The 16200-nt window shown below is 36.3% G+C and overlaps 1 protein-coding gene across 8 annotated transcripts in view; it reads left to right on the forward strand.

The window, feature by feature from the left end:
- Positions 1-16200, forward strand: part of LOC109077190 (rap guanine nucleotide exchange factor 2-like) — a 96911-nt gene that overhangs the window by 26448 nt on the left and 54263 nt on the right. For 7 of the 8 annotated variants that reach the window (XM_042770008.1, XM_042770013.1, XM_042770015.1 and 4 more), the window contains exons 2-4: positions 1374-1447; positions 2886-2942; positions 11609-11692. In XM_042770008.1, the coding sequence (XP_042625942.1) occupies positions 1374-1447; positions 2886-2942; positions 11609-11692 (215 nt within the window). Of the gene's footprint in view, positions 1-1373; positions 1448-2885; positions 2943-11608; positions 11693-15589; positions 15997-16200 lie in introns of those variants that run through there. The other variant, XM_042770014.1, reaches the window with a different exon arrangement.

Below are 16200 nucleotides of genomic sequence, written 5' to 3' on the forward strand. Positions count from 1 at the left end.
AAAAATATTAAGAAAATATATATATATTTCTATTATTCATTTTTCCCATTATTTATTTTTGGTTCTAATTATATATAATAAGAATTATAATGTATTATATTATTTATTTATAAATATTTTTTTTTTTCATAATTTCTCACAATGCTTCATGCAGTGTACTGCTTTTAACAGCAGGAGGTGACAAAACATAATTTAAGTAATTTTCTGGTCCGCCTCTTTTGACACTACAAAAGATGGAAGTCACCATTAGATTACAGTACAGTTTGTCCATGTGACCTTGCCCTCTGTAACCTTTGTATAAGGGTAAATTTAGGGTCGAACCGCGCTCTTACAATAGAGCCTACAAGACGGCATTTAAGATGCTTTGTTGTTTAACCTTAGAGTTAATACTTTAACTAATATTTGGTCTGCATCTGCATCTCAGCATATTTACTAACAAATGACCAGAAATATGATCTATTCTGTTCTGGCCCAATCTTACCTGACCATTCAGCCGTGTGTTTTTTCTTTCTTTCATTTCAATTCATATTTATCAAGCAATCCTTTAGTCTTAATAGGAAAACAAGGAAGCAGAGGTTTACTTGTGCTATATCAGAAGGCAAATGTTTGGCGAGCTGTGTGTTTGCATTTGTGTTCCTTGTCACACAGGGTCTCTCAGTTCATAATCAAATGCGTCTGTGTGTGAGCACAGAACCTCTTTTGTCCTCATCACTATCCCAGCATGCCTTTGTGAGCACAAAGGCGGCCCAGTTCTGGCGTCAGTGGTCTTGTGCGTGTGGACGGGGACAGGGCCTGCTGTGTGCTCAGCCTCAGATACATGGACGCTGTAACCGGTTTGTCTGAAGGAGCACTTACAGCTCAAGCAAGACTCTCTCTGGTGAAAGGACCTGTTTAGAGACCTGAGACTATTTGTTCAGTAGTGTCCTGTTAGCACTGTACACCTATTGTGATGATATTTAATATTATTAAAACTTTTTTTTAATATAAAAAAATCCTAGAAATGGGCCATAGTAACGGATACAACAGGAAAGTGTTGAAATGGATATAGATGAGAAGAGGGCAGTTTAACTTTTAATTGCACAAATAAGCATATATTGTGCATTTTTTTTCTCTTTACTGTTGTTTATTTTTTTTAATCTTTTAATAATATATTATTTACTGTTGTTAAATGACATTGAAATGTTGCTCCATTATTTTTAGAGAGAAATGTCCATTTTTGTTCTGTAACTGCATTTCTCCATGTGTTTCAGCAGTGCCGCTCTTTTCAATATGATATAAATGTCTTCTCATCCTTCGCTGGGAATTCTGGGAGAGCGTGTGCTTTTGCAGATGAATAGACTTTGATCTTTTCTCTTTCTTTCTCTTCTTACCTGCAGGACCTGGAGATTGTATATTCCTACTTGCATGGAATGGAGGCGCTGTCCAATCTTCGGGAACACCAGCTGAGGTAAAACTGAAGGAAGGATTTGATAAATGGATGGGAAAATGCTCAAATGTTTGTGAGGTCAAGCAGGTGGTGGATGGTGCTTTATGCGTACAGATATGTGAAAGATAGACAGTTTTGCAGTATTTGGGTCGATACATTTTATTTTATTACAAAACTAGTAAATATATTTGTTATTTTATAAATTGAATAATTGTTATTTCTTTTTAATATCAGTTTTGAACTTCTGTTTTTAGTTCTGTTTTCCTCTTTTTTTAACCAATTTTATATTATTTATATTTTTATTTATATTATATTATTTTTTAAATAAAACAGTTTTTTATTTGTTGTGCAAGTAAAGATATTTGTTGTTTTTATGATTTGTGAACAATTATTTTGTTCTTTTGAAAGAGGTCATATGATGTTGCTAAAAAGAACATTATTTTGTGTATTTGGTGCAATGCAATGTGCTTATGCGGTTTAAGGTTCAAAAAACACATTATTTTCCATATAATGTACATTATTGTTTCTCCTCTATGCCCCGCCTTTCTGAAACGAGTAGATTTTTACAAAGCTCATCGTTCTGAAAAAGCAAGGTGTGCTCTGATTGGCCAGCTATCCAGCGCGTTGTGATTGGCAGAATTCCTCAAGCTTGTAACACTCCAAAGAGAAAGGAAAAATTAAAATTCCTTTAAAAATAGCAGTTTTGGACTGTTCTTTTTAGTTGTTATCCACAATATTTTACCAATTATATGTCTATTTTTTATTTATTTTGCAAGTTAAAATGTTCAAGTTATTAATGGTGTTAATGATTTTAGTCTTGCCATAACAGTTTTGGCTTAAGGTACTTGCATCATTGGCTGAACTCTTAAATCACTTTAACTACCATCTCAATGTTTCATGTTATTACATTTATACACATGTGGACATGTATATTTGTGTGGTAAAAAAAACTTTGCTACTTGACCACAGTGTTCTCGAACATTCCAAACCCTACCTGACCCTCCAACGCCCCTTCAGTGGTCCGTACACATCTTCAGGAATGTGTCAGATGGACTTGGTTGACTCTCTACCTTCCAACTGAGCTGAACTTTAAGGGAATGTCTTTTGAAGAATGTTTTTGTCCTTTGGAATGTTTTGTTCTGTGGGGATACATCCGAGTTTGCTTACACAGCACTTCTGGCATAAACCAACACTGAAATATGTCATGCACAAACAGCTTGGTTTTGTCCTTGCTGTTCTTAACAACAGGCAGTCTCTATTGTTTTTCTTTTCGAACACAATGCCAACCAGACCTGAATACCCACAAGACTTATGGTCCTGAAATCCATTTTGGTTTCACAGCATGATATTTGATAATCGCAGACAAAAATATGAGGTTCATTGCTTCTTTTGGAACCATTACGTTTGGATATGTCATTGATTAATGGTTCTCTCTCTCTCTCCTGTCCTCTATTTTCAGGATAATGTGTGAAACCGTCCGCTACGAAAGACATGAAGCCAACGAAGTGCTCTATTAGTGAGTAAAAACCATGCTTTCCATCCAATTTCCTTTTGTTTAAAGCCATTAGCTTCTGTAAGCCTTTGTAGGATGTGCAATGCATAAACACAAATAATCTTCAAACATCGTGCCACTCCAGAAGTGATGATAAATATAGCCTGCTTTTGAGAAGACTTATCAAATTACAAAGGTGAGATGTGAACTCGCTGATGCAAAAGTGTTATATTCAGCGCTGCATGAGCCTTCTGTTGCGTTATAATGAGTATTCTAGTAGCTGAAAATGGCATTATAAGGAATACAGGGTTTCTGGGTGACAAACACACACAGCTATTGATCTACAACATCTAAGACACACTGACCCACTTTAGATTCGCCCTTCATCTGAAGAGCATGGCATGTGTGTCTTTAAAAAGTCCTCACTTGTATCCTCTCGACTCTGTTTGAAGTTTGTGTTGGCATTGTCTGACGCCCAACACTTCTTGCTTTTATGGTCCTGTAGCCTAACACACACACGCTTAAACACATATATATTCCCTTGGGTGGACCCAGACACTCCCCTCCAATTTTACACTCCATTTTTCTTTTCTCATGGAGGAAAATGGAGTGTGTGTGCTTCCCTCCGTGGGTCACTGCTCCTTGTCCATAAAGGGGAACGTCTCATTTACTTATCTTCTCTGATAGCATCTAGTTTTTTGTGCCTGTGTAAAAGTGCAAAGTTGCTGCCATGAACTGTTAATTACTGCTGCCGAATTAGGTCACTTTTAGGCCAGTTGATTCTATGTAATATATGCTACAGTGCATTCTCATTTAATTTGAATGGGTGCCAAACTGAATTGTGGGTCCGTTGCGTCATGTCACTGGCATGGCTTGCGGCAGAAGTGTTGAACTTTTCAAGCGCCAATGCAGGCATCAGCCAATTAGATCACCTTTGCAAATACTCTAGAGCAGACGCTAGCCAATTGTGTTTGTGGAACACCGGAAAAGTTCTGTGATTGGCTGTTGTCACTATGATGGTCATGTCATGTCAGTAAACATATTTAGATGAAAATAAAGGCAAGAGCAGAATGATGGGTGGTAGGACTATCAAAATGGCTTAAAAACTAAATTCAGATTTTGTGCTTAAATATTATCAAAATTCAATTTATATTTAAAATTTTAATTCATAATTTCAATTAGGGTAAAGAAAAGCTTTTGGATTTTCTTTTGAGGCCACAAAAGGGCGCATCGAGCATATGACTATCCGTCAAAAAAAGTGCATAATGTTTAATTAAAAAAAGTTTATGTTTAAAGTTTATGCTTAAACAACTATAAACAAAACAACATCATGTATGTATTTATAGTTTAATACAAAGGGCTGAAAGCCAATTTCACAGAGTGCATTTTTCTCTAAGTCATATACACCTAGGATGACGCGAGTGCAACGGTGATGTCCCTCTAGAAAATGTGTGAAATATATGTTCTGTGTGAACAGCTTGGATAAATTTTGACATAAACAAGATCTTCTCTGCATTGATGTTCTCTTTTCCCGCAATATTAGTAATCAACAATGCAGCAGCGCCGCATCTAATGGCTTCAACTTGATAGACTGACAAAGACATTATAATGCTTTGACACTTACATCGTCATCACATCTCGTGTGACACTGATAAGGCGAGCCTCCTTAACGCACACCTAAAATTTGAATGCAATGTTTTTGCATTCGAATGTGGATTTATATTTTAAATTCGAGGAATATTCGAAATTGAAATTTTTTTTGAAGCCCTAATTGGTGGCAACTAGGTTTGCCACATAAAACTGGTATTCAAGCAGCAAACTTTTCTTACGATTTCTATTAATTGTGTAAATGAGTAATTCCATTTTCAGTTCAGTTTTCAATAATAGTTTAAATAAACTAAATTAAATTCAAAGTTTAGAACCAAAATCTGCATTATTGCAGTTGCATTTTCAGGATTAACAGCAGTAATGAGTTTGGGCAGCAGGAGAAAGTCTGTTGAAGAGCATTACTATAGGGCCTTTCACACCGCTTTAGTTTCTGAACTAAATGTACAGTACTAAAGTACTGGGATGATTTTGTGCGAACTATTTCCCAGTACCATTTAAAGGGTTGCATTCGCACCGACAGTGTGTACTAGGAAGTGCCGGTCAAAAGCAACATCATTTGTCCGCGGCGTGTTAAAAAACGGAAGTTCCGGCGGTGCAAAAAAGCCAAAAAGTGGTTAGTTCTGGTACTATGAAAAGGTTCCCACGGTGTGAAAGGCCCTAATAGCTCAATCAGTAAAGCAGGGTGCTAGCAACGCCAGACTCTTGGGTTCAGACTCTGTTGAGGGCAATTTGAGGCAGTGCATAAACTGCTCTCATTTCAGTTCAAAAGTACTAAATGTTGTTAAGCCAAAGCTGAGCCTGGTTGTTAATTTTTATACTCTAAGCCAGTGGTTCTTAATCCTGGTCCTCTGCACATTGCATGTCTCCCTTATTTAACACACCTGATTCAGATCATCAGCTTGTTAGGAGAGAGATCCATGAACTGGACTCAGTGTGTCAAGTATGGGAAACATACAAAATGTGCAGAGCAGGGCTCTGCTTAAGAAGCACTGCTAAACCCTGAGTGAGCATGATGAAAACATTTCATGTTTAGGTTAAGTATCCCTTTAAATATGACCAACCAAAATGAAGAATTATGACAGTGTTGCTGACAATGGGCTCACCATCAGATTATTTGAATGCATTTGTGAGAGACATACGTGTCTGTACGTGTGTCCATATGCTAAAATCATTGTAGGTGGAACCTTAATTTAGAACGGCTGTTAACCACCTGTACATTAAACAGTTTAAAATGTACATTTACCCAATCAATATTACACAATCCAGATTGTATCTGCAGGATTTTTTAAATCAATTTTAAGGCTTTTTAAGACCTTTTTCTAAGGCCTGCACAAATAAAACATATATAAACCGTGAAATGACTGTAAAACACATGGCATAGTTCAGATACAGGTTTTCAAAAAAAAAAATGTTTTATAAAATGACAAACTTCACATATCAGCCTTTAAACCATTTAAGAAAAGGGGCAAGACAAAAGTTGGCTAATAATTATATTAATTTAAAACATAGGCCTATAATTATATATCTTACTGTCCTAATTAATTAGATTTGTAGAGGGCACATTAGCTTCTTGTCGAACCTCCCATTCACAGTTACAACTATGCGTGTTTGCTGCATAAACATATGGTTTGATCTTTACATTGGCTTGAGCAAAAACAGCAGACGGGCTGATTTAAAAGGCAAATTAATTCTCTGCCAGTAGGTGGTGCTTTTGGAACAGCAGAAATATAGCGGTTTCCCCAGTAATGCTAGTCATCAAAGACTACTCTAAACTCCCAGTGGCAGACTATTTAAGTACTAACAATCCACTGAGTCTGCTACACCAGCCTTGACTCCGTTCCTCAGCGACTCTCTCCACTGTTTTTTTATTAGACAGCTCGCTGCTTTAAAGCTCAGGACTAATAATAATCTTCAGACTTGTGTGTGCTGCTGCTGATTTCCCTCAGGAACAAACCACTCCCACTGCAACAGCACCAGCCTTTGAGCATCATGCTTTTACGAGATGCTATAACAACACGCTTTATATACTTTATTTATGAGCAGGTTGAAAGGACAATAATATCACACTGGGGTTTCTAAAAATATTAGTGATTAAAGGTTTAATGTCGTTACTGAGGCTCAATGATTTCTGCTTTCTCTAAATAATGTTTAAGCAGTGTTTAATTTTAAGTTAAAACCCTCAGGGACTTTGCGCATAATCATGCTAATTATGCTCTTAAACAAGAATTAGACTTCCACATCATAAATGAAGACAGAATTATTCTGTTTTAGTGGATGATTGTTATAGATTTTTCTGTGATTCATATCCCAGTGGTCAATATAGTAGTTTTTTTTTTTAAATAAAAAATAAAATACTATTTTTCATTATTTATCAGATGTGTAAAACTCCAGAAGTTTCAGAAATACATCGTTTTTGCATTTCCTGTCTTTTGATTTAATGTCAGCATTAGGGTTCGATCTCAGAATACAATACTTATCACAGTACATGTTGTTATACATCGCAATAACATCATTGAATTTTTATTGAAATCTAATATTTTTTATTTTTTTTTTACAAAAGGAGTTCATATGTTCAGTATTATAAGTGTTACAGGTTTGTGCCTTATAAGTAGCGCAAGAACTTATTTATATATTTATATATATATATATATATATATATATATATATATATATATATATATATATATATATATACACACACATACACACACATATAAATGTAAATGGATACAAAAAATCTAATCATATTTATTTTAAAAATTATTTATTTAAATTTATATGAATGCATATTAAACTTCTGGTCAAAAGTTTGGAATAATTACTTGTATTTATTTATTTATTTGTATTATGTTTTTATGTTTTTGAAAGAAGTCTCTTATGCTCACCAAAACAGCTTAATATGTTTGTGGAAACAGTGATACTTTTCTTACAGCCGTCTCTCAGGCTGCACCATATAATATGATCGTTACCTTGCTCACTTTGGAAAAAGCTGTATCGGTGCATCCCTAGTGGTTACCATGGTGTGCGTTTGTAAAGGGATGAACACTTTTATGACAAATATTAATATCATAATATTTCCTAATATTTGTCTATGGATTTTAGACTTTTAACTAAGATTTTCCTTTTAGGTTAACTGAGGATTAGCAGATAAATAACCCCCGGGGATGAATGCATGAAGTCCATATTCCTTCAAACCTTGCCTGACTTCCTGCTCTCGTTTCTGCTCGCCAGTCGTTCCTGAGGGGCTGGAGGCTGTTGCTGTATGGTTGATGAGCATTTGATGAGCGTTGGAAGTGTTTCAGTGACCCAGTTCAGTCAGCGCTGCTCTGTTGATGGTGCAGAACATCCTCACGCTCTCCATCTCTCACCCTCCATCATTCCCGCTCTCTCCTTCTCTCTCTGCATTCTGCTGATTAATAATTGAGTGTTTCGTTTTTGTCTGCGCAAGCTCGGGAAAAACGATTAAAAGAGGGAGCAGAAGCGGCAATGATGAAGGGAGCAATGCAGAAGGAGAACGAAAAAAGCAAGCAGCACTTGTGCTGCGTTTGAGAGCAGTCAGCAGCTGCCTCATTAGTCCTGTAGAGACGATGTAGCGAGTATTTGTGTGTGTGCGATTTTCATTTAAGGGGAAACATCCAGAAGTTTGGAGAAGTGTTTTTGTACTTAATAATTATTTAATCAATCTGTCAACAAACATAGACTTTTAAAAGGCTAAAATAATGTTATTTGATTAAATAAGGGATAATGTATGTGGCTACTCAACAAATAAATATGTGAAATTCTGGTTTGAGTTCAAAATGGGTGTATCTGTAATTTTTTGCAAAGAAAATAAATTACCCATTACAGTGTGCAAAACACATGTTGGAGCAGCAAGACGAATGCTGAAATTGTACTTCAGAAATGTTAAAGGGGTCATATGATGCTGCTAAAAAGAACATTATTTTGTGTATTTGGAGTAATGAAATGTGTTTATGCAGTTTAAGGTTAAAAAAACACATTATTTTCCACATACTGTACATTATTGTTTCTTTATGCCCCGCCTTCTGAAACACAATGATTTTTACAAAGCTCATCAGTCTGAAAAGCGAGGTGTCCTCTGATTGGCCAGCTATCCAGTGTGTTCTGATTGGCCGAAATGTTTGACAGAAATGTTACGCCCCTTAACATATTGTGATGCCCTGTCCAGCCGGAGCGACGAGACATAAACATTAAAACCCGATATAAACATGATTTCTAGTCGTGTCCTCTTTTGGTGAACCAGCACGGATCAGCTCCCGGCATGACGGAGCGGATATCATTCTCTTTTGGAAGGCCAAACAAATTAGTTTTGCTTTCACAACGAAACACACAGCGTCTATATGACATGGCGGCGGTGGCGGCATCAACAATGCTACAACGATAATAAAAGTTATGCCTTCTTTCTTTGCGTGAACATCTGGGCAGCATTATGCAAATATTCCCACATAGTGACGTAGAGATGTGGGGGTGTGTTAGAACGAGCCGTTTTAGGGGGGAGTGGTTGACTCTTAAGTTTTATAAAGAATATCTCTTTGGATTTGAGACTTTAGTCTTTGCAACTTTACAGATCTTCTTTATGCACCAAAAGCTTGTAACACTCCAAAGAGAAAGGAAAAATTGAAATCCCATCATATGAACCCTTTAACGCTGAAGTTCATGGATGTTATTTTTACCGCAATCGATAACAGACTCACAAGTTGCCAGTAGTTGCGTTCAGCGCAGTTCTGCAGTGTGATATGGGAGATGCCAGTTTCAATTACTGAGCGTTCCAATATACAGAGTTATGTGGACGACAGAGAAGATTGGAGAAGAACAGTGGCCTTGGTTCCGGAATAATTTTTTCTATAGAGATTTTCAAAAATTCTTAATTAAAGAATCGCAAGCCATGAACCAAACCAACCAGCTATAAGGTGATTCATGACAATACAAACATTGATTTGAAAAAAAAAAAAACAGTTTGAAAATTAGAAATCTGAAAATTTGCTAATTTTGACAATCAGATTGTGTAACGATTTTAATGTGAAAAAGAACTATAAATCTGTTTATTTAAAGATGGCGAGTATCAAAACAACATTTTATGTTTATTGTAGTGTTGTCAAAATTAGTGTGTTAACGCATGCGATTAATTTTTTTCAGTTTAATGTGTTAAAAATATTTAACGCAGGAGCAGAGCTACAGTAGGGTTGGCCACCCCACTCACAACTGCTGCTTCAGTGTCTTTTTTTCTTGACAAGAATTGCATTTATTTAGCTGCAGAACGTCTTTACGACCACATCAAACTGAAGACTTTTCAGACACGCACTCAAACTTTGCCTAAAAATGCATTTTCCTGTCCTGTCAGCCATTATACTGTGCTCATAGGACATGCTCTTCAATTGGACGCACAAATGCAGTGGCGCACGCCATATATAATTTCATATTAAAGAGCAAATTAAACTACTAGCATGTAATGTTGTAATTATATAGTCAGTTTAGTCATGACATTACCAAAATGGTGATTAAAGCTGGTTTAAAACCGTGCATGTACTGTATGTAAGTATTTGATATATATGAGTTACTTTTAAGAACATGTCTCTGAAATGCAGTTGTTTTCCAAACTGTCCTGGAGCAGCCTAGCACTGTCTCCCTTATCTAACACACCCAATTCAACTCATTAGCAGAGACTTTGAGACCTGAAGTGGGTCAGAAATTGGAAAGAGTTATGAGAAAATACGATGCGTGTCAGATCCGCATCATGTTCACAGCTGCTGTGATGTCTGTTCATCAAATAAAAGAAATAAAAAAGAGGAAATCAATAACTTTTGTAGCTTTGAGGATTCATCTATATTTAATTTAGAATTTAGTGTTCTTTATTCAATTCAACTCCTACTCGCTGAAGGGCACATGCTGCTAAATAAGACATTAAAGCTCATTTAAATTAGAAGTCATTATTTTTTAAAGTCTAATAAATGTTCAAATTGATAGCTCTCAATTATACTGTAATGCTGAATGGCTATAGTCACTGGTTAAATATTAGCAAAAAGAAAACAGTTTTCTAGAGACATCAGTTGGTATCAGTGATACTCCCTTCAGTCATCCCTTCTGGCCATTTTTGACTGAGAACACCAAATTAGGTAAAGGATTTTTAGCAAGCAAATAACGATGAACAACTTTGTTCTGTTTATAAATGTTTATAAGTTATCGTTAAAACTTGATTCACCTTAATAGTATTTTTCTGTCTGGAACCCAGCTGTTGCGCTCTAAATGATTGACCAATCAGAATAGAGCATTCCAGTGAATCGTGTGATAAGATGAAGATATACAAGGAATTTCAGTGCAGACAAAACATATCAAATCAAATGAAAAACAAGTACTATTAAAATGTGCAATAATGAAGTGTGCAGTGAATCGTGATACAGTAGCTGGGTTATTTGCTTCATGTTAGGAGTGTCTATCAGCTTGTAAACGTCAGCACTGCTTTGGGCATGTTATCTCACTGGAGTGTGTATCGGCTGTTCTGACTCAGTGATCAAGATGTCTGCTGCTCATTGGATTGCTCCTCTTTTCACATTTCCACTTTTAATACTTACTGGAGAGGCAGACATGGAGCGGGGCTCGCCGGGAGCTGGAAGGACGTCTCTGGCATCGACCCAGCGTGCCTCAGATGATGTCTAATGTTCCTGACTGCTCTGTGACCTGAAAAAAGGAGTGTTAAGGGGGGATTGTGTGTCAGTGTGTTATTTCCTACACACACACATCAAGCAGTCACATTTCAACTGGCATCACTTATAAGAGGACGAGAGATGGTGTGTGTTTTGCGCTTGCCCGTTTGATCGCTTTGTCCACTGTTTTCCTCTGGGAATCTCCTTATGTTGTCTTTTGTTTGTGCAAAGAAGTGTATCACAGAACAAAAATGATGACAGAGTGTTTACATTAAGCATTGATGTTATGTGTGTCTGTGTCAGCTACTTTTACTCTAATCATACAGGAAACCAGACCACATGTTAGAAATAAGCATGTTTTGCTTCCTGTCGGAATCTGAGTGACATTGCTCTTCATCTTCCTCCTTTTTTTGTCTCACACAGTCCGGATGACATAGGCACGTGCTGGTACATTCTGCTTTCTGGATCGGTCTTCATCAAAGAGTCCATGTTCCTGCCACGCTCCAGGTATGTCCCTCACCTGAATGCTGTCATATATCAAACATTGACGCTTCATTAGAAAACACACCCAAAATACCCTTTCTTTAACCTGTCGTGTATATTAAGCTTGTACCTTTCTTCTAACTCTAAAAGTTGTCACAGCTAAATATCACATCTCTGAATATGTCTCAGTGCATGTTAATTGCCAGCTTCCTACAGGTTCTTCATCCTAGTTTGTCACTTAAATGGTCCATGTGTGGATATGCACATCAAAAATGTGACTGGGACCAATTTAGTAAGTTACATTTCCAAAAATTAAATATGTCATAGTTTTTCACCCACATGTCGTTCCAGAAATTTATGATTTTGTTTCTTTTCTTGTATGGAAGAGAAGGGGGGATTTTTTTTGTTTTGTGTTGGTTTTTTTTCCAGAGAGGTGTTTTGTTTTAATTTTTAAAAGAGCAATATGAGTATATTGTGAATATTTTTTTTTTGCCCTGCTTTGGAAGTTTTAAATATATGTCACTAAAGCCCCGTTCACACCAAGGACGATAACTATAAAGATAACGATAAAGATATAGTTCTAAAAATCATTTTCAGTATTAAAGAATGGCAGATTCCACACTACAACTATAACGATAAAGACAAAGAAAAACGATATTGTTGGATCACTTTCAAAATGATTTTTTCTCCAGCTGATGAATGATAAAAAATTGACAGCCAATCAGAATCCATCCTGCTGTAACGAGCTCAAGAATTTAAAGCACAAGACGAGCGTGTGCTTAGAATAAACAGAAGATATCTTTCGCTGGTGTTGACGCTAATATCGTTATCTTTATAGTTATCGTTCTTGGTGTGAATGGGCCTTAACTGCATGGAGTACTTTTATGATATGTTTATGGTGCATTTGAGTCAAAACGTCTCCTTTTAGTCACCTTTATTTACAATACAATACAGATTGTTTCTAACAAGCTTTACAGTAATGATCTGGAAAATAACAGAATCAATGAGGCAGACCTCATCAAATATGAGACAAATCCAAATTCTGCTGTAAAGCAGCTCTAAAAAGACAACAATTGAATGTTAATTCAGTTCAGCTCAATAACAGTGTCAATGTTGAAAAATGCATAAATTATGAAACGATTCAGCTTAAGGGAACTCATGCAGGTTTATAACAAAATAAGAGTGAGTAAATTATGACAGAAGTTATTTTTTTAGGGTGGTCTATCCCTTTAATTTCTGACCCTGGCATGTAATCAGTTACCTAATGCAAACATCATAACTTGAAAGTATCATAATTTGACTACTTTAGCAAGGCCACATATGCAAAGAAAGACTGTCATTATCAAGGATCAGTATTTTGCTTGGCACACTACAATCTAGCTGTAGCATAGAACCTGGTATGTCAGAAATGAAGCAGCAAACTTAAACGTGTAGTTACATAAAGAAGCATTTTGTTTTGGTTGGGTTTAATTTAATAAGCATAGCAAGCCGTACAAAAACACTTGACGGAGATGCACTAGAATTGGCTTGCAGTGGGAATTTGTCATTTTATCACCATGGCAATGAAAGAAGCAGGTCTCTCCCTCCCTGGCTTTCTCATTTTGCGTCATGGAGAGAGCTGGGATGTGTTGCTCCTGTAATTGCTCCAGGGGTCCTATGAATGAAAACCAACAGGACAGCGGAGCGCTTCATAAATAATGTCTTGATAGTGCTCACAAATGGCCATTTTTTCCTCCCAAGAGGCATCACAGCTACCCTGTGTACTGATTCTTGTCTGAGACAGACCAGATCTGCAGAAACATCTTATCGGCTTCCTTTACCATGTGACATGTTATTTTCTTCCAGTTTCTCCCCAAACAAAAACACTCTTGTTTTAATGCAGATTTCTGTAATGCTTCTGTTTAATTGCACCTGAAACTCTCACTCACTGCAAATGCAGCATGCAAGTGTTTAATTGCACAGCGATTACCATCATTAAAAGCATAATGGTGTGCAAAGTGCTGGCAGAAGTCAGAATTGAGTTTGAGGTTGCATTTGAAAATGGCAGCAACAGAACCACCTGGTACTCTTACCAGCACTTATGCAACAAGTGCAAGCTCTTTAAAATGATTTTGCAGGCTTAACTACCAACAGTAGTTTCTATTGTTACAAACTCAGGAAGTCTGTTGTCTTCTTAACTACTCCTAAACGACTTGAGAAAACACCCCCCAGAAAAGTACTGTGGCTTTACCATGGTACAAATATAGCATTAGGAATACTATGTGTGGTAACAGGGAATGCTCTCATGGTGCATTCCCTGCTAGAATGGTGGGGAAGTTGTGGCCTAATAGTTAGAGAGTTTGACTCCTAACCCTAAGGTTGTGGGTTCGAGCCTCGGGGCCGGCAATACCACGACTGAGGTGCCCTTGAGCAAGGCACCGAACCCCCAACTGCTCCCTGGGCGCCGCAGCATAACGCAGCCCACTGCTCCGGGTATGTCTTCACGGTGTGTGTGTTCACTGCTGTGTGTGTGTGTGTGGATGGGTTAAATGCAGAGCGCGAATTCTGTCTCTCCCATGATGTTTATAAATTAACTGTTCCATTAATGTTACAAAAATATTATGAAAACATTTTAAATGTTCTTAGAACATATTTCTGATAAATGAGATGATGCTTAGATGTTATTACCAAACTCATGTATCAAGGTATTTACACTACATGTGCTTGAAGGTGCAAGCTGCTTCAAATTGTTTTTTTATTTATTTTATTTTTTGCCCTTGGGAAATAGGAAAGGAAAGGATATTTTGATTCATACTCATTATCTTACAATTAATCAAGGAAAAAATAACTATTCATAATCCAAAACGTTAAAAACAATCATAATCGTGATTAAAAGCAAAGCAAATGTGAGGATACTTTAAAGGTGCTTTATGTAGGATTGAACTAGGTATTGCAGTCCAAATTCAAAATATTGGAGAGGGTTTTTTTCACCCGGCCCCTCCTCCTCAGACTTGACACACGCAGGTTGCCAGATTTACGTACAATACAAACAAGAACGAGCGCACTTGACGATTAATGAAATTAAATACGCTGTCTTTTCTGCCAACTGGTAACCTGGAGAATAACTGACTGTAGGATTGTTTTTCAGATAAACAAGTATGTTAACGTAGCATGTTTCTTAAATATCTGCAAACATATCATGGTATTTTTATGCTTTAGCAGAGTCAAAATCTTACATACAACACCTTTAAATTGAGTTAAGAAGCATGCTCGGCTTTTTTTTTTATTTTTTTTTTTTTTTTTTTTTTTTTTATTTTTATTTTTTTGTAAATTGTTTTTTTTTCTGTTTTGTTTTGGTTTTTTTTTTTGTTTTTTTGTTATCTTTAATTTTTTGTTAAACAAACTCCTGGGTGGTTTTCCCTTGGAAGTGTTTTTAAAGCCTTACTGTTCCTCCCTGAAGTCATGAGAATATAATCTGTAACATTTGATCAGTCTCAGGCTATGCATGTCACTCCCTGCATGTATCAACATGCCTCATTTGTCGTTTAGCCACAATTTCTCAACTTTGCATGTCAATCAGCTAACTGCAAACCATGTTTTGTTTGTAGTTAGTGGCTTATTTGTGAATTTTAACTTAATATTACTTTTTTTATTATTATTATTAATTATGATTGTTTTAACTTTTTGGATTATTAATAGTTCTTTTTATAAAAAATAAAAAGAACTATGGAAAAGCTGAGCATGCTTTTAAACTCAATTTAAAGTATCCTCACATATGGTTTGTTTTAATTATGATTATGATTGTTTTTAACTTTTTGGATTATGGATAGTTCTTTTTTTGTTTAATTGTAATAATATGAGTATGAATCAAAGTATTCTTTCCTTTCCTATTTCCCAAGTTGCCCTTTATAGTTTTTCTGGGTGCTTGTCCCTCTGATCGCTACAGGTCTTGAGTTTAGTTTGGGAGGTCACGTTGTTTGTGGGTAGGGGTCAACCCCTCCCTCTTGGCTCCAAAGGAAGTAGGAGGCAGGCAGGAATGTTGGCTTCAGTCGATCACCACTAACTCTCAAGAGCGCACATTCCCCAACGCATACTCTCGTAAGATGAAGGCGGTAGACGGAGCTGTCAGAACAGAGGGCTCGCAGTGCAGTGTACGTGAAGCTGGATTATCATGTGGCGTTCCCAAACTCATGTGTATAGTGTGGTAGAAGAGCGTGTGTATGAATATTAAGAAAGGACATTAAAAACACATTTGGAGTAGAAGTATGGAACTGAATGCATGACTTTCAAGTATCTGTCTCTGTCTGGATTTCATTGGAGATATTCCGTAACAACTCTCTCATCTTCAGGTAGTATTATTTTTTTTATATTTATTGTATATTAAGTCGTGATTAGATCACTTTTAAGAAATGACTGTAAATATTTTCTATAAACACACTTTCCAACAAATAACTATTTAAATATATATTTATATTATATTTTATATTTTGTGTCATGTTATTGTATTGTATTTTTTTCTAATTAATTTAATTTTTACTAATGCAAAAAGACTG

The sequence above is a fragment of the Cyprinus carpio genome, chromosome A14 (assembly GCF_018340385.1).
Source record: "Cyprinus carpio isolate SPL01 chromosome A14, ASM1834038v1, whole genome shotgun sequence".
In the NCBI taxonomy this organism is placed as follows: domain Eukaryota; kingdom Metazoa; phylum Chordata; class Actinopteri; order Cypriniformes; family Cyprinidae; genus Cyprinus; species Cyprinus carpio.